The sequence below is a fragment of the Cebus imitator genome, unplaced genomic scaffold (genome assembly GCF_001604975.1).
Source record: "Cebus imitator isolate Cc_AM_T3 unplaced genomic scaffold, Cebus_imitator-1.0 Scaffold190, whole genome shotgun sequence".
NCBI classification, from domain to species: domain Eukaryota; kingdom Metazoa; phylum Chordata; class Mammalia; order Primates; family Cebidae; genus Cebus; species Cebus imitator.
In genome coordinates this window covers 595574-616477 of record NW_016107505.1, presented here as the reverse complement: position 1 = coordinate 616477, position 20904 = coordinate 595574, and the positions used below count along the sequence as shown (strand labels likewise).

The window sequence follows — 20904 nt, the reverse complement described above, 5'->3', positions numbered from 1 at the left end:
TAGAGACGGGGTTTCACCATGTTGACCAGGATGGTCTCAATCTCTTGACCTTGTGATCCACCCGCCTCAGCCTCCCAAAGTGCTGGGATTACAGGCTTGAGCCACCGCGCCCGGCTGCCTGGCTTTTAAGGTACATTTCTGTTGGGGTAAGGGTTGAGTCATCACTGGAGGATTGTGGCATCCCTCTCTCTGTCACTGTTCTAGAGAAAAGAACAGAACTAAGGAGCAGCCTAACACACCTGTCTGCTTTTCCTCATCTGCAGACAGGGAAGGGGAGCGTCTCGCTCCCAGAGCGGCAATGAGAATTAAGTGAGATGCTGGCGAAGCTCCCAGCGTCACCAGACGCCTCAGTGGTTCGTTCATTTCCTTTCTTGGCAACTTGACCTTCTCCCCTCTAGAGCCTCAACTTCAATGAACTCTGCTCTGAAGGCCTCATTTCTGTCCCCACATCTTGTACACTAGGCACACAAAGGTGCCTTCCCACCCCGCACAACTTTTCTCTGCCCCTCACTCCTACGCTGACCTCTGTGTCCCGGTCTCCGTCCCCACCACGTCCCTATGGCCGACTGTGCGGTCCCACAGGTGTGGGGGGCATGGGTTTCCACAGACCCAGAAGGGTCAGGAGCTGAGGCTGGGACTGACTAGGCACATGGATCTTGAGCCGTTTATGTCACCTCTGAGCCTCAGTCCCAGATCTGTGGAGAGGGATGAGGATCCTCTCCCTTGGGGCTGTGGGAGGCTCAGAGCAGCCACAGGTGAAGTAGCACAGGGCCCAGCACGCAGCAGGGATTCAGGTCAGCCTCTTTCTCTCTTCTCTTCCCCCCGGACATCCACCGAGGTCAGTGTTTCCTACCCCTCCTGGGCAGGCACCCAGCTTTGCCTGCAGCCCCTGTACTGTCCCCACACCTGCACAGATGAAACACCAGGTGCCTGCCCTCCGCCTGCCGGCCCCCTACAGTCGATGGACCACACAGTCCAGCAGGGTGGGCACTGGCCCTTTCTCCTGTGGTTCCCAGGTCCTGCCATGGTGGTGTGTAAAGATTTGTGGAAGGAAAGAAAGGAAAGACAAAGGGAAAAAGAGGGAGGAAGGGAGGCAAGAAGGAGGGAGAGAGCCCCTGAGCCTTCACCCAACTCCTCCCCCACAGCCATCTGCTGGGTTCTACCCCAGGTCCAAGGTGGACGGGAGAGGGGAGGGACCCCCAGGAGACAGCTAGACCCCATGCTGAGGGGGTGTGTATGAGGTGAGGTAGAGGCTCACCCATGGGTGCCCCCACCATACCTCAGTCTCCCTCCATGCCCCCAAGTCACTGCCCACCAGCTCCCTTGAGGATGGGGGAGAGAGGTTGGCCCACAGAGACAAGGGCTCTGGGAGAGGGTCCCCTGCCATGAGCAGCCAGTGGCAGAGGGCAGGAAGGGCTTCTTGCATTCCAGGACTTGGCTCAAGCCTGAGGCAGGTATTCTTAGCTCCACTGCTCCTTCAGGGAAACTGAGGCTTATACAAATGGTCACTGGCCTGGGCCCTGGGACAGGGATGAGTGGTAGCCCAAGCCTCATGCCTGCTCCGCCTGCTCCTGGCAAGGAGAACAGCAGGAGCTGAGGAAGGAGGGGCTGGAGAGCGTGGCAAGTGGGCGCTGGGCATGCAGAGAGCAAGCAGGCAGGAGCAGACCTGAAGCAGACCCTCTGCAGCTTCCTGGAGGGGAAAGAGGGGGCTGGGGGTTGAGGGAGGTGGGAGGGGGCCGGGCCCCAGCCCCAACATACCAGTGCAGACCAGCCCGGCATCCTCGCTGTGGTCACAATTGCTCCGGCCCCAGGGGCTCCGGGGGCAGTCTCGGAGGGCCTGCTCTCCTCCTCCACACCCCACGTCGTCCATCCACACGGGCCCTGCGCCAGGCCCAAATCTGGCACCGCCGGGGGCAGCCAGCGCCCCCCCACAGCCCAGCTCCCGGCACGCCACGGTGGCGTCGCGCAGGTCCCAGCCATCATCACATACGGTGCCCCAGCGCCCGCCATGCCAGACTTCCAGGCGGCCGGCACACCTGTGGGGGCCAGAGACCAGGCGCAGCCGCTCTGTGGGGTGAACAGGGAGGGGACAGGAGGCTCGTAAGGAATGATTCAAATACCCCTCCCTTGGTCTTCACCTGGGGAAACAGGCCTGAGGCAGCGATGGCCTGAGATCTGCCCTCCAGCAGCCGTTAAGGGGAGAGTCCACGACCTCAGTGGGCCAGGACACCTCCTGACAGGGCAGGAAGAGGGGACACCAGGCCTGGCTTTTAAATCCCCAGGAGGGACGAGGTAAACACTGGGATCCTTCCAGGGCCTCGGCTAAGGAGAGGGCACCCGCAGGTCCTCAGTTTATCTGGGCCCCAGGCCTCACAGCATCCAGGTTTGGGGTCGGGGGAGCCTTCAGGGAGCTTACCTTGGCGGGGGGCTCCAGTTGTCAGCAGAGGGGCCCGGGTGGACTTGGCCTGCTTGGGCCGGGGGCCTTTCTTCCGGGAGGCGTTCTGGGGGTTCCCAGCTGGGCGGGGGGCTGGGAGGAGAGACAGCCAGGAGTCAGGAACTTCACTCCTCATGCTTCCTCCCATGTGGGGGCCGGGCCTCCCTCTCTGAGGGTCTGAAGTGACAGAGGACTCCCTGGGCTATGAAGGAGACAGGAGTGGGGGGACAATCTGTCCCCTGGGAGTTCTTAGTGCAGCGGTCCCTGTCCCCTCGGCAGATGCAGGAGGGTGCGCTGGGTGGGGGCGGCATGGCAGTCCTCTGGGCTCACCGTGTGTCACTGGGTTCTCCTCTGTGCTGGGACCCAGCTCCACCGACAGCCCTGGCCAGGGAGCCCCATCTAGGGGAGATGCTGAATTGTCCCTGGAGTTAGCCACGCGCTGACCTGTGGGCGGGAGACAGAAGTGATGAGGAGAGTAGGGGTCAGAGGTCATTTGGTCCCTGGCAGAGGGAGTGAGACACCTGGCTCTGGAGGGGATGGGAGGCTGGGTGTCTCTGGACGGCTGCACACTCAGACTTGCTGGGGCTCAGGACTTGGGGTCCCTGGGTCATCTCCAAAGGAGCCGCCCCTGAAGGAGCAGCCAGGGTGCCCTCACCTGCGCAGACGACGCCCGCGTCCTCCTCGTGGGAGCAGATGTGGGCCTTCCAGCCCCGGTGGTGGCAGACGCCCAGCTGCCCCTCATGGCCCCGGCAAGCCAGCTCGCTGAGCCACACAGGCCCTGCCCCCTCCCCGAAGAAGGCGCCCCCGGGGGCAGCCAGTGCCCCTCCGCAGCCCAGCTGCCGGCAGGCCACGGCGGCGTCACGCAGGTCCCAGCCGTCGTCACACACAGTGCCCCAGCGCCCTCCGTGCCAGACCTCCAGGCGGCCAGCGCACCCATGGGGGCCATCGGCCAGGCGCAGCCGCTCTGAGGGGTGGAGGAATGGCTGTGGCAAGGAGGGGCATCCCTCGGGCCTCACGGTCAGGGGGACTGTAGGGGCGGGGCCTGTCCTGCAGGTACTGTCGGTAGCTAGCAGCCCTACTCACTGACCCCTGGGCCAGGACTTCTGGATGCTCAGAGAGATTCACCCAGACACCTGGGGGATCCCAACAGGGGGCAGTGGCAAAGGTCATAGTGGAATTCAGGTGGGGGTGAGGCCAGGCCTAGATGGGCAGAAGGGGGAGGCCTGGCGCTGGGAGGGGGGCAGGTGGGAGAAGTCTGGGGCACTTACCAACAGCCTGGATCCCCACCAGTGCCGCTGCAAGGGAGGGTGGAGAGTGGGGCAGAGTGAGGGGCAGGCCTCGGGTGTTCCTTTCTCCAGCACAGGCCCCTCATCTTGAATACCCCGACACACACACATACTCTCCTCACATCCTCACACCTCTGAACCAGGAACCCCATGGCTGGGAGGCAGGACTCTGGACAGAGGGCCTGGATGAGACTTGGGTCTCTGAAGCGGGTGGGTGGGGCTGCAGTTGCCTGGCCCCTGAAGTCAGGGCTAAGGACCATGGTTTTGGTGTTCCCACATGGTCTTGGCTAAAGGTCAGATGTCTGGGAGATCCCCTGCAGGGTCAGGGCTGGGGGCGGGCAGGGGGCAGATCCCTCGGGTTTCTGGGCTGGCAGAAGGCTGCGCTGAGCAGGCAGGGAGCCTCAGAAGGGATGTCAGGGTACCCCAAGCACCAGGGACCAGTCCCGGAAGTTTGAGTCCTTAAACTGGATAAGCTAAGAGGTCAGAGCTGGGGGCCTAGGCCCCCTGAGTCCCCAAGGAGAAGGGATCACTCACCAAGGAGGCAGGCCAAGACCCTCATGTTTGCAGCCAGGGCAGGGGATGGGGTGAAAAGGGAAGGAGAACGGGAGAGGAGAGGAGGAGGCAGCTGGGGAGAGGGGGAGGGAGGGAGTGCCTGCCGGAGGCGCCCAGGCCTGAGGAGGAGCAGGCAGGGCTGGACGCTTTGCCAGGAGGAAGAAAGAGGCTGCAGGGAGGCGGCAGGGGACAGGGCGGGCTGGAGGGGGCTGGCCGGCGGCTGAGGCATTGGGGGAGGGGGGTGGCGGGCGGGAGGGAGGGTGTCCAACTGCAGACACCCACACGGGAGAAAGAGGCAGGCTCCAGCCAGCGAAGCACTGTGCTGAGATGCTTAGGGGGTGGCCGGCTGCAGGAAGGCACAGGGCAGGGATTGTGCGTTGGGGGCCACTGTGAGCAGGAGGGGGCGCCTACCTGCTGCCTCCTCTCATCTGGTAAGGGAAATACGGTGAGACCACTGCTCAGGTTGGGGCTGGGCAGACCTGGGACTCTTGGTGCAGCAGCAAGATTTGCAGCCAGACACCAGGAGGGACTTCCCGGATGAGGAAGAGACTGAAAAACCCGACCCTCCAGTCCTGCCCCTCACTGGTGGATCTGAATGTGAAGCCCCCCCGTCCCCAGCTGAGGGAGGAGAGGTTGAACTTCACTGTCCCAGAGGGAGCTGGGGTAGGGAGATAAGCAGCCCAAGGTCAAGGCTTGTGAGGGGGAGGGGCTACACACACACACACACACACACACACACACACACACCCCACTCCCTGCACACCAGGCAGCTGTGAGGCGGAAAAAATTCGGTAATAGGGAGCGTGACTCAGAAGGGCTGGCAGGGCCCAGGGCTGCCCCTGAGCTCACAGTCTCCCATTCTCCCAGTCCAGCACCGCCCCCCAACAATTAATGTCAACTGGGGAAAGGAGGGGCCAGACTGAAGCGGGTGGGGGTGTCCAGAGACAGTCTGGAAAAAGCATCAGAGATGAGACAGGCACACAGCGGTTTCAGGCTTTATTAACAAATAGTGTAAAAAACCAGACGGGTCTGGAGGGAGGGCCAGGGCTGCCGTTTCAGCTCTCCACCTTTCCAGAGAGGGGCCAAGCCTGGCAGCCCTGTGCACTGCAACCCCTAAGTAGTCAACCTGGTCCCCTCCAAGGGCAGGCGTCTAACCCACTCCGGCTCCAGGGAGGCAGAGTCACAAATCCTAACTCTGGGGCATATTCTGCTCGGCCTCCTCTCCCCCTCCCCAGTTAGCTCTCCCAGGCCTGTGGCACAGACAGCACTGGCTTTGCAGACACGTCGACCAAGGAGATTTCTCAGTGCAGACGGAGCTGAGGTAGGGGTTGGAGAGGCTGACCTCGAGACCAGAGAGGGAAAGGAGTCATTCTACTCTGAGAGGCTAAAACACTGCAGACTTCACACTGCCGGCTGGTGGGTGAAGGCCAGGCTCCTCCCCTCAGCAGACCTCTGTTTCTGAGCCCTGGGTGGCTGAGGACTCACCAAGGGAGTGGATGTAAAAGTACCTGCACACAGTAGGTGCTCATCATGTGCTGGTGCCCCTCCCTCCTTCCCTGCCCTTCCTGGCGGTCTGTAGCCTCACAGGTCTTTGCTGAACTCCCTCACCAGTGTGTAGCCTAGGCAGCCCCAGCCCCCCTCAGCCTGGTAGCCGCAGCCCTCCAGCATCCCCGCCACCCCCCAGGTGGCCACAGCCACGGGGACCACGAGCCTAGCCCGGGTCTCCCCCATGCCCCCAGCCCAGGCCCGAGCCCGGGCCTCCGCAAAGGCCAGCAGCCTCCTGCCCACTCCCCGGCGGCGGTGCCAGCGAGAGACAGAGAGGCGGGTGACCCGGGCCCCATCCCCTGCATTGGTGCCAGGGGCCAGGGCCAGGACCCCACACACATCGCCAGAGCCCCGCACTGCCACCCAGGGGCCCCCCAAGCCACCCGGGGGAGGCAGTGAGCCCCATCGGGCCCGCAGGCCCAGCTTCATAGCGGCCACAGCCAGGAACACCGGCAGGAGGAGGGCCAGGGCAAAGGAAGCCAGGACAAAGCGCAGGCCGCTGCTGGCCGCCGCCAGGAGGAGCAGGGCTGGTGGCCGTGTCAGGGCATGGAGGGCCACGCGGTTCTCCGTGTCCTTCACGCCGGCCTGTGGGCAGGAGGGGTGGCTCAGCCATCCAAAACGCTAGGGCCTCCTGGACAGGAAAGGAGGTGGACCCTGCCCGGAGCAGGGTGGGAGCTCCCAAATGGGAGGAGAAGGCAGCGTGGTGCGATGATCAGCAGTGTAGCACACTGGGTATGGAGTGAATGAATGAATGAATGAATGAGTGAATGAATGAATGATGGATGGCTGAGTCAATTAGGACTGTGGAGGCACCCAATTCAGTGGTGGTGCCACAGTGAGGTGCCAGGGAAGTAAGGACAGGGAGCATGGCCCAGGCTGGAGTGGAGGCTGGAGGGACTGCTGGACTAGGCTGGGACGCTGGGCTGTGCTTTGAAGAGCTGGGGTCAAGGCACAGAAATGGCTCTTGTGCTGGTGTGCAGGGCTGACTGGAGGTGGGACACCAGGGAGGGCGTCGGTACTGGGGCCCCACTAGGGCCCGCGGGGGGTGGGGGTGAGCCCCCAGCTGCCACACCTGCTGTGGTTTTCATCAGCACTTCCAGCTGGGAGCCTGCTGAGGCTCAGGAGGAAAAGATCCTGCTCCAGGGGTCCAGGCTGGCTCAGGTGGAGGGAGTGGCTGAACCCACTTGCAATGCCCGGCTGCAGCCACTCCTTGGGGCCCTGCCTCTCACCTTCAGCATCTCCAGCACCAGGGGCTTCTCATCTTCCCTCATCTCCCGCACTGACAGGTGGCTGGGGGCCATGGCAGCCCCCAGGCCCCCGCCCCCCAGAAGAGAGCTGGCGTCGTGCACCTGGTGAGAACACAAGTAGGTCGGCGTCAGGGAGGCACCTCTGTCCCCAAAGCCCCCCGCGGGGTGGGGAGCAGCACCAGCAGCACTTCCCAGATGAGGATACAGAACCCTCGGGGCCCAAAGCGAGGAGCTCGGCAGGACAGGCGACCCCCACAATACTTAGCGACCTCGCCAGAGTCTCCCGGGATCTCCCCTCCCGCGAATTATTCAGCGATCTACCCCTAAACGCGCTGTGGACGCCAGTACTGCAGGACGGGGCTCCCTCCCAGGCACCCACAGGCCAGAGGACGCACCACGCTGGCTCCGCCCCAGCCCCTAGCGCTCCCTCCCCACAGTCGTCCCCGTCCCGCGCCACAAAAAACAAGGACCCGCCAGCACCTGCGCGGGTCGCTTTTGGTCCTTTGGCCAGGCTCCGGGAGCGGGTCGGCAAGGGGGTCGCTGGCGGAAGTGACGTCACCCGCGGGGGGGGCCGCGGCGCCTGCTCCCGGCCGTAGCAACCGTTGCTAAGCTCCCTGGAGCGCGGGCGGGGGGAGCCGAGCGGAGGGCCAGGAGGTGACCTCTCCTACCCTAGAGAAGGAGCAGCGGGAAAGGGGACCTGAGGAAAGATGGGAGCGGGCGCCGGCAGGAGACAGGCGGCGGGCGGGCACCAGCGCGGGTCCCCGCCCCACGTGCCCTCGTTGCCTAGCAACCTGAGCGCAGGCGGCGATGCCAGCGGGTGGATTCTCCGTGGTGCCCCGGCCTTCGCGGGAGGAGCCGGCCGCACTCAGCATCCTCAAGCCCAGCGGCGCCCGACCCCCCCATTCCACCCACGGGGCGCCAAGGCTCGCAGGGCTCTCCCGCCTAAGGATCCCCGTTTTCCAAATGAGGGGGTAGCGGGGCTACTCACAGTCAACAAATGACACTAGCTGGACTCTGATGCCACCACCTCCCCGCTGTAGTGACCCCTGCGTCCTTTTTTGTTTCAGGACGGGGAAACTGAGCCTCACATAGTGGCTGGCCACAGGACGCAGAAGTTAAGACTCCACGCTCCCAGGCAGGGGCTATGGCCATGACTTTGCCCCCTTCCCTCCCCCCAGGAAAACAAAACACAGGCGGGGAGACTTGGGTCTTTATTAGCAAGCCCAGCCTGCAACACACAGCCGCGCCCCGCCCCGGCCCAGACCTGCAGTGAGTCGGGGTCTCTGTGTAGGGCGGGAGAACCACTGGCTCTCCTCAAAACGTGTGCACTAGCTGGACTGCGGGTAGGGTCTGCACAATCTGGATGGAGGGCAGGCCCTGCGGGGTCATGACACCAGTCCCAGCTCCCGCGGGGACCACTTGTACCATCTGGGAGGCTGGAGCCGCGGGGAGCGCCGCGGGAGCCGAGGCTGGGCCGGACGGCTGTGGGGCCAGGAGCTGCAGCGTGGCGGCGCCTCCTGCGGCGCTGCTGCTGTCCAGTAGCTCAGTGGCCGGGGCGCTACGGATGATGAGGAGTTTCTGTCCCGGTGAGCCGGTGGCCGGCGGCTCGGTCAGCCCAGGGGCAAGGGTTTCTACCTCCTGTACGCAGAGCCTGGTCTGCTCGCCATCCGCCCCGCTCAGCACCAGCACGCTCTGCAAGCCCTCGTCCGTCTGCAGTGTCTCAAAGAGGACATCCTGGACCACACCGGTGCTGGCCTCAGCATCCCCCGCCTCCCCGGGGCCCGGGCCTGTGAGCAACTCCTCAGCTGCCCCACTCTGAACCACCAGCAGGTTGGGCGCCTCAGCTCCTCCACTGGAATTGGAGAGCTGGCCGGCCACCGGCTGGAGCTGGACCGTGGTCACTTCCTGTGCCGGCTGGAGCTGGACTGTGGTCACTTCCTGTGCCGGCTGGAGCTGGACCGTGGTCACTTCCTGTGCCGGCTGGAACTGGACCGTGGTCACTTCCTGTGCTGGCTGGAGCTGGACCGTGGTCACTTCTGAGGCTGGCCGGAGGGGCTGGAGTTGCACCCCACTCATTTCCTGTGGCCCTGCCTCCCCGCCCCCTACATTCTGCAAAACGATGAGGCTCTGCCCTCCCCCGCTGGCCCCAGCGCTGGCCGCTCCCTGCACCCCCAGACCCCCAGGGCCCGGCAGCCAGACAACTCCCGCTCCCTGACCTGCCTTCCCCACTGCCAGTGGCCCCTGCCTTGCACGGCCGCCCCCCGCCCCAGCACTGGAGGAGGGCAGCAGGATGAGCTTGGGCGGTGTGGGAGGGGGCGGAGGAGCAGGGGGCTGCACGCTGCTGGGGATCAGCTGGAGGCCCTGGGCAGTCTGTACCAGGAGAAATGTCTGAGAGTTGGGCGCCGTTGGGCCCAAGGTTGGGGCCTGGGCCGTGCCCCCCGCCACCTCGAGGGAGAGCGTGGCCTGGAGGTGGGGCAGGACGTGGACATCTTGGGTGGCTGGCGGGGCCGCGGCGGCGGCGGCCAGCGGGGCAGGGGGCTGGGGACCGGCGGCGGGGGCTGTGGTGCTGGGAGCCGTGTTGGCGGGGGCGTGCGTCCTCAGGTGCCGCTGCAGATAGGCGGCCATAACGAAGCCACGACCGCAGATGGGGCAGGTGAAGGGGCGCTCGGCAGAGTGCGTGCGCCGGTGCAGGAGCAGGTTGGAGGAGTGGGTGAAGGTCTTAGGGCAGAGCGGGCAGCGGAAGGGCCGCTCGCCGGTGTGCACACGCTGGTGCTGCCGCAGGTTGGAGGTCTGTGCGAAGCTCTTGCCACAGACGCTACAGGCGTGGGGCCTCTCGCCGGTGTGTACGTGGCGGTGGCGCCGCAGGCACGATGTGTTGCGGAAGGCCTTGCCGCATTCCCCGCAGGCGTAGGGCCGCTCGCCCGAGTGCAGCCGCAGGTGGTACTGGTAGTGGGACGACCATTTGAAGGTGAGGCCGCACTGGCCGCAGGTGAAGGCCCGCAGGCCGGTGTGCACGCGCTGGTGGATGGCCAGCAGGGAAGAGCGTTTGAAGGCCTTGCCGCACTCGCCGCACTGGTAGGGCCGTTCGCCGGTGTGGTCCCGCAGGTGGTAGCGCAGCCCCGACGAGCCCTTGAAGGCCTTGCCGCACTCGGCACACTTGTAGGGCCGCTCTGCAGAAACCGGGGCGGCCGTAGGTGGCAGCGGGGCTGGGGCGGCGGGCGCCAGCGGTTCCTGGGGGCAGGTGACCTCAGCAGCCTCAGCCTGCGGGGGCGGCCGCCCGGCCGCCGCCTCTTCCACATGGCACTGCTGATGCGCCAGGAGGCTGGCCAGCTGCGGAAATGAGCCATCGCAGCTACCACAGCGGAACGCCTGCCCGCCAGCAGCCCCGTGGGTGTGCTGGTGGCGGGAGAGCCCGGCCACCGTCCGGAAGGACTTACCGCAGGGCAGACAGGCAAAACCAGGGGCGGCGGCGGCAGAAGGGCGCTGCGGCAGAGGGGACGGTGGCGGGTCGGCGTTGGGCGCCTCGACTGGTGCGTCCTGGGGCTGGGGCACCGCCTCGGGCCCGGGACACGGCTGATGCTCCACGAGCAGCTCCTCGCTGCTGAATCCCTGCTCGCAGCCATCGCAGCGGTACACCAGCTCCACCGTGGTCTCCGCCGCCGCCAAAAAGAGCTCGGGCACCACGGGTGGAGGCGGCGGCGGGGGCGGCGGGGGCGGCGGGGCGGGAGGCGTGGGCGGGCTGTGGGGCTGGAGGTGCCGCTGCAGGTAGGCGTCGCACACGAAGACCTTGCTGCCACTGGGCTCCTGGGGCTGGGGGTGCGGGGCCGCGGGGGCGGCGCCAGGGGTGGGGGCGGGGCCCGGGGCGGGAGTGGGGGCGGCGCCGTGGGTGCGCTGGTGCAGCAGCAGGTTGGAGGAGTGGGTGAAGGTCTTGGGGCACAGCTGGCAGCGGAAGGGCCGCTCGCCCGTGTGCACGCGCTGGTGCTGCCGCAGGTTGGTGCTCTGCGTGAAGCTCTTGCCGCAGACGCCGCAGGTGTAGGGCCGCTCGCCGGTGTGCACGTGGCGGTGGCGCCGCAGGCTGGACGAGTTCTTGAAGGCCTTGGGGCAGTCCGGGCACGGGTAGGGCCGCTCGCCTGTATGCTGTCTGAGGTGGTACTGGTAGTGGGACGACCACTTGAAGGCCAGGCCGCACTGGCCGCAGATGAAGGCCCGCAGGCCGGTGTGCACGCTGCGGTGGATCTGCAGCAGGGAGGAGCGCTTGAAGGCCTTGGGGCAGTCGGGGCACTGGTAGGGCCGCTCGCCTGTGTGGCCTCGCTGGTGGTAGAGCAGGGCCGAGGAGCCCTTGAAGGCCTTGGGGCAGTCTGGGCACTTGTAGGGCCGCTCGCCTGTGTGCGTGCGCTGATGATGCAGGAGCCGGGACGACCACCGGAATGACTTGCCGCACTCCCCGCACTCATACTGGGCCGCTGGGGCCGCAGGGCCTGGCTTCTCCCCGGTCCCCTCTGCAGTAGAGGCCGGCGCCATGTCCTCGTGTGAGCCGACCATCACACCTGGGGGAGGGATTCCGCGTCAGGGACTTGCCCAGCACTGGATCATCTCAACCCCAAACCTACACACTGGCTCTTTAAGGGACAGGGACTACCTCCCCAGGTCACCCACTTTGCAAGGGACTTTCCGTAGGATCAGGGTCTCCAATGGTCCAAGTTTGCTTGGGACTTGAGCAGGTGCCAGTGATACTGGACTTTCAGAGCTGAAATGGAAACTCCTCAGCAAACTGGGGCAAGGTGATCACCCTCCTTGGGAGGCTGGCCAGGTCTGAGAAGGCTGGGCCCCACCTTCAAGAGAGCAAGTGCTGCCTTTAGGACTCTGCTCGCTCCCTCTAAACACAGAAAGGGTCCCTGAAGAAGACACACAGAGAGGCTCTCCTAGCTTCACTCTTTGCTGTTCTCCCTCTAGACCTCATCCCCGACCTGGGCTTCAACATTCCTCCCACTGCCATACCCTAAACCTCTTCATGCTAACTAAAGCCTCCTCGTGGCACCAGGCATGGGGGCTCACGCCTGAAATCCCAGCACTTTAAGAGGCCAAGGCAGGTGGATCACCTGAGGTAAGGAGTTTGAGACCAGCCTGTCCAACATGGTGAAACCCCATCTCTACTAAAACTACAAAAATTAGCTGAGCGAGGTGGTAGGCACCTGTAATCCCAGCTACTCTGGAGGCTGAGGCAGGAGAATCGCTTGAACACGGGAGGTGGAAGTTGCAGTGAGCTGAGATCGAGCCACTGCACTCCAGCCTGGGTGATAGAGCAAGGCTCTGTCTCAAAAAAGAAAAAAAAAAGTGTCCTCATGGTCTGAGCCTGGAATAACCTACTTCCCACCACCACAAAGCCTTCTAGGTCACTCCCGCTTGGTGCTTCAATTCCCCAAATCCTTAGACTCCAGCCCATCTACCATCCATGCCGCCCTGCGTCCTCCTCACCATCACCCTCCCTGGCTCACACTACACTTCTCTGATCCGTGCACTCTCCAGGTGACTACTTGCCATGGAGCTTTCTCCTGAAACCTCCAGCCCCTCCTCTCCCCTCCTGTTCTTGGCAGGCAATCCTGACCTTGATCATGCCTCTGTGAAAATAAAAGCAATCAGAAGCGAAGGTTCTCACATTCTGACCACCATACCAGTGGTTCTCAACTGGGACAAATTGTGCCTCCTACCCAGGGGACATCTGGCACTGCCTGGAGGCATTTGGGTTGTCTGTTAACCAGAGAGGTAAGTGCTCCTGGCATCTAGTGGGTGGCAGCCAGAGATGCTGCTCAACACCCTACAATTCATGGGACGACACTATAGCCAAGAACAATCCCATCCACGAGGTCAGCAGTGTGAGGTCCAGAAAGCCTGTGCTATCCTTCCCCACATGCCTGACCTGGTGCTCGTGGACCCTGCCTTCCCACTCATATCCACCACTTTTCCTCCTCTCCTGGATGGTTGCCATCAACAGAACCAACAATCTGGGTCTCCCATCTTTAAAAACCACTTACCCATCCATCTGCGAACTCATTTCTCCATCCCTTCATAGCAGAGCAGCTTGTGTCAACTCACTCCTTCCCAGCTCAAACCCCTTCAGTCCCACACTGGTTCCCCCACTCCACCGTGGCTTCAGTGGCGCATGGCCCAAAATGGCTCGCTTGTCACTGGGTCCATGGCCTGCCTCCCCCTAGCCTCCAGGATACCTCACTCCCTAGCTGTCCTTCCTCACCTGACACCCCATCCTAGCCCCAGCCTGGTTCCTTCTCACCTCCCTGACCTCTACATGTGGAAGCATCCAGGGCTTCGGCCCCCCTTGGTCCTCTTCTGTCTGTCCTCTCTCCCTGGGAGCCCCTACCCACTCTCAGGACTCCACCGTCTGTGAACAATGACTCCAGGCCCCGAGCTCTATGAGACCTATCCTCTGAATGCCACGCCACCTGCTAGACTGTGCCATTTGACACCTCGCAGACCCTCAAACTTAACGTACCCCAAATCGAACTATGGTTTTTTTGCTCCTTTTTTGCCCCCAACTTCTACTCCACCCATAGCTTCATTTCTGAACATGGCAACTGTCCTCCTCAGGCCAAATGCTCCTCACCTCCTCTCTATCATCCGTCAGCAGATTCTCCTTCCAGCCAGAACTATCCAGGATCTGGCCACTTCTCCAGCCCTCCACCTTTATCTGTGGCACCACCTTCTCTCTCCCAGGTAGCTGCAACAGCCTCCTCATGGATCTCCGTGTTTCCACCGGTGCCCTGCCCACCCATCTGTTCCCAACACACAAGCTGAAGTGAACCCATCAGCAGGGAGGGCAGGGCGTTACATTCCTGTGCTCAGACACCACCACAGCTCCGGTCTTGAAGCCTGCCCACTTCCCGCAGCCTTCAGCCTGTCCCCTCCCTGACTTGTCCTCCTGCTGTTCTCACTGGCCACCTGCCCCTGGTCACTCTGGTCACCCAGGCTGGCCAGACAGGCCTGCTCCCACCTCAGGGCACCTGCCTAGAACCGCCCCTCCCTTTCCACCTGCACTGCTCTCTCTTTCACCTCCAAGTCTTTGCTGAAATCCCCTCTGCAAGAGCTTCCTTGACACCCCTATTTAAATCTCCAATCCCTTCCAACTCCCTGTTCCCTTTTCCTGCCATCTTTTTTTCCCCACAGCGTTGATCACCTTCTAATGGACTATACAACCAGTGATGCTCAGCCTCAGCAGTGCTGAGATTTGGGGCCAGGACATTCTTTGTTGAGGGCGGTCCTGTGCACTGTAGGGTGTTTGGCAGCATCCCTGGCCTCAACCCACTGGATGCCAGACTGACACTGGCCTATGAAGCCCTCCTCTACACTGTTCACAAAGCTCACTCCTGCACCTCCAGGTCTTTGCCACGATGTCAACCCAGGGGAGCACCAAGAACCGCTACTATATAAGCAGTGTGCTTTCTGTCTCACTCTGTCTCCTCATGCTAGGATGTCAGCACCGTGAAAACAGGGGTTTCTAACTGTTCCAATGTGGTATCCTATCCCAGCGCCTACAATAATGTCTGCAGAGTGTGTGCTCAGTAAACACGTTTTGAATGAATGAAGGCTGGGCATCCCCTTTGGACAAGCTATAAGAACTTCCTTGTCTTTTTCTTCTTTTTTTTTCTGGAGACAGGGTCTCACTCTGTCATCAAGGCTGGAGGCAGTGGCGTGATCTCTGCTTACTGCAACCTTCATCTCCCAGGTTCAAGAGATTATCCTGCCTCAACCTCCTGAGTGGCTGGGATTACAGGTGCACGCCACCACCCCCGGCTAATTTTTGTATTTTTAGTAGAGATGGGGTTTCACCATGTTGCCCGGGCTGGTCTTGAACTACTGGCCTCAAGTGATCCTCCCGCCTCGGCCTCCAAAAGTGCTGGGGTTACAGGGGTGAGCCACCACGCCCGGCCAAGAACTTCCTTTTTAAAAGATGAGTGTACCCTGTAATATGTAAGCAAGTCCTTTTAAGAACCCAGTGATCCTACGAAGCTGCACGTGCCTTTAAGAAGGCCGAGCATCGCCTTAAACAAGACATCGGTGCTCTGTAAGAGCGGGATCCCATTTAGCAAGAAGAGGGCAACCGCTTTAAAACACCGCGCCACACCCTTAACGCAGGCTGGACTTCCCCTTTAACAGGATGCTGCCACCGCAGACCCATCTCAACCTACGTCGAGCTAAACGAGGGATCGCTTTGAAGCAACCAGGTCTCATGAGTTTTTTCTTCATTGTCTGGGAAACTCACTGGCCTTTAATGAAATAACCAATTTTTAGGAGGAAAGAGTTTTTTTAACTCAGAAAGCTTTTGCAAAAATGCAAAGCCTGACCCACCCTCTCAATGCAACCCCTTGCCCTTTAAGAGGGCGGAGCCAGCCCGGGGGGGGGCAACAGTCGGCGGTGAAATAGCGACCTCCCCTTTAAGGTACCCCTTCCGGTTTCACGCTCCCACCCGCCCAACGTCTCCGCCCTCTGGTCCCTCCCCCCACCCCCACCCCTCCGGTCTCTCACCTGCAGTCCCAATCGGGGGAACGAGGGTGGGAGCCCCAGGACCTTCCCGCGGGGGCCGACGGGAAGGTGGGGCCCCGGCAGCGGCGGTGCAGCTGTGGGGGCCGGGGAGGGGGGGGCGGGGGCGTACTCCCTCCCAACGGCCCCCGGCGCGAGGCACCCAACCTTTATCGGCGGCCTCTCGCGCACACAAACCCCGACGTCGCCTTGGCGCGTCATGACGCAAGTGCGCCGAGTTCCCGCCCCCAGACCCTCCCATTGGCTGCCTCAGGCGTCGCAGGGCTCCCGCGCAGGCAGCGTGCGGCATCCTGGGACTTGTAGTTCTCCCGGTTGTGGTCCCGGACTCCAGCTGTCAGGTCCTTGGGGCCGAAGCCCGGGTAAGCCCAAGACCGGGTACGGCCATTTCGAGACGCGGAGCCGCACGTTCCCCTTTATTAGTCCCGATTCCCGCTCATCTGCAGAAAAATCTTTCCATGCAGCATGGTTGTACAAAAACCCCTCCCATGAAGCCGTCGCGCCCCCACGGTGTAATCGCTCCTGCGGGAAACCGAGGCCTGGAGCGCTTCCCGCCCCTCAGCAGAGCCGCGTGCCCAGGGCTTCGTGCACGCTCGTGTGCTTCGTGCACGCTCGTGCAGACCCTGCAGAAACCTGGTTCCTGCTGGGCAAAGATCTGTTCAGGGCGCCTGGAATCCAGAAACTCCTTATGGGGCCTAGGGTTTTAGTGGGAGACGGAGCTGCTCCAGAGCCCCTTTCCATGCTCAACCCCCGACCAACCCAGCATTTCACCCACACTGGCATTTCTGAGGGTCATTCACTTCACGGACTTTCTCAACCAGGGCACTAGTGCCATTTGGGATGGATTCATTGCCGTGGGGACTGTCCTGTGCACTGTAGGGTGGTGAGCAGCATCCCTGTCCCCCAACCACTAGATACAGATAGCATCCCCAAGCCCCGCTCCACACAGCCCTTAGGAGAGTTCAGAATATCTCCAGGTGGCAAGGCATGGTGGCTGATGCTCACGCCTGTAATCCCAACACTTTGGGAGGCCGAGGTGGGCGGAACCCTTGAGGTCCAGAATTCGAGACCAGCCTGGCCAACATGGTGAAAGCCCGTCTCTACTAAAAATACAAAAATTAGCCGAGTGTGGTGGCCAGTGCCTGTAATCCCAGCTACTCGGGAGGCTGAGGCAGGAGAATCACCCAAGTCCAGGACGTGGAGGTTGCAGTGAGCCAAGATCACGCCACTGCACTCCAGCCTTGGCAACAGAGCAATACTCTGTCAAAAAAACAAACAAAAAAGAATATCTGCAGACATTACCAAATTGTTCCACTAGTCTAGAGCCACTGCTCAGAGACAGTCCCCTTGGGCTGAAGGCCATTCTGCATGCTGTTTCTCAAGCCAGAAGGCCCTTCTGCCCTTAACCCCTCCCTGCCCAGCAAGATCCCGCTGGAAAGCATCCTGTGCTAGGTGGAGTCCCTCTTACATGCTTTGCGACATCTATGTCCCATGACACCTGGGACCTTTTGTGTATTTGCTGCCCTATTCCAAACAAGCCTGGGCCCTGATCGAGAAGCAGACGTTACTTGTTTGTTGAATGAGTGGATTTTTCCAGCCTTCCACACAGTTTCCCCAAGTCTACAAGCAGGCTGGAACTCAGGGCTGATATGCGCTGAAATGGACCCACCCCTGTCTTACAGGGTCTTGGCGGTGATGACTCTGTGTATTCGTGCATGTAAAACCCTTGGCATCCAGCTCAGCCGAAACATTCCTTTCATGTCTGCATTAACCACACAAAGTGGGTGCCATGCCAGGTGGGGACATGGATGTGCAATGCACTGCCCAGCTGGCTGCCAAGAGGGGCACAGAGCCCACTGCCATCCCCCTTGCCTCAGGCCAGTTGGGTCTCTCTGATAGTGAAATGGGCCCTCAGCTCAGCCCCCCTCATTTACCTGCCCACCTAGAGGCATTATAAAAGGGATTAGACAACTACCCTGGGCAACATAGCAAGACCTCATCTCTACAAAAAAATTTTTTTTTTTTTTTTTTGTTTGAGACGGAGTTTCGGTCATTACCCAGGCTGGAGTGCAATGGCGCGATCTCGGCTCACCGCAACCTCCGCCTCCTGAGTTCAGGCAATTCTCCTGCCTCAGCCTCCTGAGTAGCTGGGACTACAGGCACGCGCCACCATGCCCAGCTCATTTTTTGTATTTTTAGTAGAGACGGGGTTTCACCATGTTGACCAGGATGGTCTCCATCTCTTGACCTCATGATCCACCCGCCTCGGCCTCCCAAAGTGCTGGGATTACAGGCTTGAGCCACCGCGCCCGGCCAATCTCTACAAAAAATTAGCTTCGTGTGGTGGTGCATGCCTGTAGTCCCAGCTACTCAGTCAGCTGAGGTGAGAGAATCACTTGAGCCTGGGAGGTTGAGGCTGCAGTGAACTGAGATTGTACCACTGAACTCCAGTCTAGGCAATAGGTCAATACCCTCTCAAAAAAGAGAGAGAGGCATGGCTAAGACCGGCTCTTCCTCTCCTTAGCTTTCCCTACTTTGCAGCGGAAGTCAAACAAAGGTTTTGAAGTCAATGGCCTTGGGCAACCTGCTGTCCCTAAAAAGGTGATGTGGATTCAACAGGTTTGTTTTTAGAACAGCCTAGCCCTGCCTTGGAGCCAGTAATGGGAGCAGACTGAGGCCAGCCCTGTGAGATAATGAATGTACGTTGTTTAATCCCAATGCATTAGTGGCTATTTCTTACATAGCGTAGATAACGAATACACTCATAATATCATAAGAGTCTGCTAGTGTAAGGTCTTTTAGGCTTACCGTACCATGGACTGCGCCATGGTAACCTCTGTGACCTGCACGCACGCTCCGGATGAGTTCCTGGAACTAGAAAGTCTGAAGTAAGTGGAAGACCACAAAAAGAAGAACGATCAACCCCTGTGGCACCTAATTAATTTTGAGTCATTCTTCCATTGTTCCTTATTCCCACCTCAACTGATAAGGCAACTGGACTTTGTAACCAACCTTGGTCAACCTCCTGACTCTAGACCCTACAACCCCCTCCCAACTTGCAAAAGCCACCCTTAACTGTAACTTCTGTAACTTTCCACTGCCTACCCGAAACCTATCTACCCGAAACCTATGAAACCAATTCCTATCCCACCGCCCTCCTCCGCTGACTCTCTTTTCAAACTCAGTCCGCCCACACCCAGGTGAATAAACAGCATGTTGCTCACACAAAGCCTGTTTGGGGGGGTTTCTTCATTCAGAGCACGTGTTTAACAGCTAGGACCCCCAAAAGAATGTTCCACAGACTGAGTGGCCCCAACAGCAGAAACGTATTTTCACCTGGTTCTGGATATGGAAGTCCGTGGTCAAGGTGTCAGCAGGGTGGCCTTCCCCTGAGGCCTCTCTCCTGGCTTGCCGACAGTTGTCCTCCTTGTGTGGCCTCCATGATGCTCCCTCTGTGCATGTCTGTGTCCTAATCTCTTCTATAAGGACACCAGTCAGATTGCATTAGGGCCCACCCTAGTGACTTTAACTTAATTGCCTCTTTAAACACTTTCTCCTAATATCCTCCACTCCAGAGCTTGGGAGTTACAACTTCAGCATCTGAATCTGGGGGGACACATTCAGCCATGGCCTACCTTCTCTCAGAAGAAGAGTTGTGAACCAAACGCGACAGGGTTAGCCCCTCTGCATCTGAGTTGGGGACACAAAGGTGATACATTGTGACTCTGCCATCTGCATATTTTTATTATAAATTTTAAGGGGGCTGGGTGCAGTGGCTCACGCCTATAATCTCAGCACTTTGGGAGGCCAAGGCGGGCAGATCACTTGAGGTCAGGAGTTCGAGACCAGCCTGGCCAACATGGTGAAACCCAATTTCTTTTTTTTTTTTAAATAGAGACGGGGTTTCACCACGTTGGCCAGGATGGTCTTGATCTCTTGACCTCATGATCCGCCCGCCTCAGCCTCCCAAAATGCTAGGATTACAGGTGTGAGCCACCACACCTGGCTTTTTTTTTTTTTTTTTTTAAAGAAACAGGTCTGATTGTAGAAACCCAGTTTCTACCAAAAATATAAAAATTAGCCGGGCATGGTGGTGCATGCCTGTAATTCCAGCTACTTGGGAGGCTGAGGCAGGAGAATCTCTTGAACCCGGAAGGCAGAAGTTGCAGTGAGCCGAGATCATACCACTGCACTCAAGACTGTCTCGAAAAAAAAAAGGGAAACAAGGCCCCACAATGACTGGGCAAGAGGGAGCAGATGAGCAGATGGGGACAGGGAGGGACAAACCCTGGGTTGTTCCTGGATTGCTGGACTGGCTGTGACACCCCAATCCAGAGGTAGGGGGATTAAGGGGTGGGGCCCCCACATTCCAGCTGTAGCAAGGCCTGCAAAGGAGGTTGGGGCAGGATCTTGAGGTCAGAGCACCGCACCTGCCCCAAACCTTCTGTGACTTTCCATCATGCTTACCTTCATTGCCCAACCCCTGCCCGACTCTCAAGGCCCTGCGGGTCTGGCCCCCCTCCGCGTCTCTGACTTCACCTCCTCCAGCACGCAGTGAAGCAAGGTGCTCAATAAATGTTTGTTGAATTATTAAATCCACCCCCAACACACACAACATTTCAAGGGCTAGGATGGGGAGACTAGGCTGGATTCCTTAGTACCTTCCAGCACCTGGAAGTGTAGGTCCTCAACAGACGTCCATGAAGCCAGCTCTCAGCTGTGGCTGATTCTTCTCAGTGACAGGAGAGGGCCCCACATTCTGGGGCCGCACCCCTTGAGTCAGGCTGCTCAGCACAGGCTGTGGGGGCGCCCCTGGTGGACAGTCCCGAGGCCGCAGCCTGCAGGCAGCCACCCTGAGCGGGACAGAGCTGGCCAGCTGGTGTTGCTCTTGGCCCCTGGGCTGTGTGTGGAATGCAGATTTTGAAATAAGAGCTAACAGATGACAGTGCACATGATAAAGTGTGTATTGAGGTAGCAGAGGCCACACCCCAGCCACGTGGTGCGGCCCCTTACTGGCCCTCAGGGTCAATCCTTCCCTCCCATCCTCCAGAGACCCAGGGGTCCACTCCCCTCAGCCTCTCACCAATGGACCCTGGACCCTTCCCTCTGTGCCTGAGACCTGGAGTAGAACAGGACAGGAAACCTTGAGGCTCACCCCCAACACCGCAGGCGTGAACCAGACTCACGGCCATCTTGAAGCAGGAGAATAGCAGAGAAGTCGGGGGCGGAGAGGACCCTTGGATGTAGGTTAGCTTCAGCATAGCAGAAGCAAAGTGTGTCAGAGGCAGAA

General features: G+C 60.4%; 3 protein-coding genes and 1 long non-coding RNA gene across 8 annotated transcripts in view; all 4 read right to left on the bottom strand.

Moving 5' to 3' along the window:
* SSC5D (scavenger receptor cysteine rich family member with 5 domains) overlaps window positions 1–4418 on the bottom strand; it is a 28131-nt gene extending 23713 nt beyond the window's left edge. For 3 of the 4 annotated variants that reach the window (XM_017546584.2, XM_037745000.1, XM_037745001.1), the window contains exons 1-6: window positions 4255–4418; window positions 3703–3729; window positions 3090–3398; window positions 2765–2878; window positions 2417–2527; window positions 1759–2067 (exon numbers count right to left, since the gene is read on the bottom strand). In XM_017546584.2, the coding sequence (XP_017402073.1) occupies window positions 1759–2067; window positions 2417–2527; window positions 2765–2878; window positions 3090–3398; window positions 3703–3729; window positions 4255–4279 (895 nt within the window). In that variant the 5' untranslated portion in view covers window positions 4280–4418. The remainder of the gene's footprint in view (window positions 1–1758; window positions 2068–2416; window positions 2528–2764; window positions 2879–3089; window positions 3399–3702; window positions 3730–4254) is intronic. The other variant, XM_037745002.1, reaches the window with a different exon arrangement.
* An 833-nt stretch (window positions 4419–5251) lies between these two features.
* NAT14 (N-acetyltransferase 14 (putative)) lies at window positions 5252–7838 on the bottom strand. Of its 2 annotated transcripts, none has more exons than XM_017546583.2 (3): window positions 7545–7838; window positions 7047–7166; window positions 5252–6402 (listed from the first exon to the last, which is right to left on the bottom strand). In XM_017546583.2, exons 2-3 carry the CDS (start codon window positions 7116–7118, stop codon window positions 5854–5856), a joined length of 621 nt encoding a protein of 206 aa, XP_017402072.1. In that variant the 5' UTR covers window positions 7119–7166; window positions 7545–7838; the 3' UTR covers window positions 5252–5853. The 2 variants fall into 2 exon arrangements, with proteins under 2 accessions (XP_017402072.1, XP_037600927.1); XM_037744999.1 differs by lacking the exon at window positions 7545–7838 and adding an exon at window positions 7386–7534.
* A 418-nt stretch (window positions 7839–8256) lies between these two features.
* Window positions 8257–15906, bottom strand: ZNF628 (zinc finger protein 628). Its single transcript, XM_017546581.2, has 2 exons — window positions 15603–15906; window positions 8257–11611 (listed from the first exon to the last, which is right to left on the bottom strand). The coding sequence occupies exons 1-2, from the start codon at window positions 15904–15906 to the stop codon at window positions 8379–8381; spliced, it is 3537 nt and encodes a 1178-aa protein (XP_017402070.2). The 3' UTR covers window positions 8257–8378.
* A 2367-nt stretch (window positions 15907–18273) lies between these two features.
* On the bottom strand, window positions 18274–20365 carry LOC119473860. Its single transcript, XR_005203109.1, has 3 exons — window positions 20276–20365; window positions 19250–19304; window positions 18274–19093 (listed from the first exon to the last, which is right to left on the bottom strand). It is a non-coding gene; the product is annotated as an uncharacterized LOC119473860 (long non-coding RNA).
* Window positions 20366–20904: the final 539 nt, after the last annotated feature.

Bases quoted from the DNA above. Each gene is read 5' to 3' on its own strand.
- NAT14 (XM_017546583.2), bottom strand. From the start codon at position 7,118: ATGGCCCCCAGCCACCTGTCAGTGCGGGAGATGAGGGAAGATGAGAAG. The intron at 6,403-7,046 runs GTGAGAGGCAGG...TCCTGCCCACAG, and splicing joins TGGTGCTGGAGATGCTGAAG to GCCGGCGTGAAGGACACGGA.
- ZNF628 (XM_017546581.2), bottom strand. From the start codon at position 15,906: ATGCCGCACGCTGCCTGCGCGGGAGCCCTGCGACGCCTGAGGCAGCCA. The intron at 11,612-15,602 runs GTGAGAGACCGG...TCCCTCCCCCAG, and splicing joins TCCCCCGATTGGGACTGCAG to GTGTGATGGTCGGCTCACAC.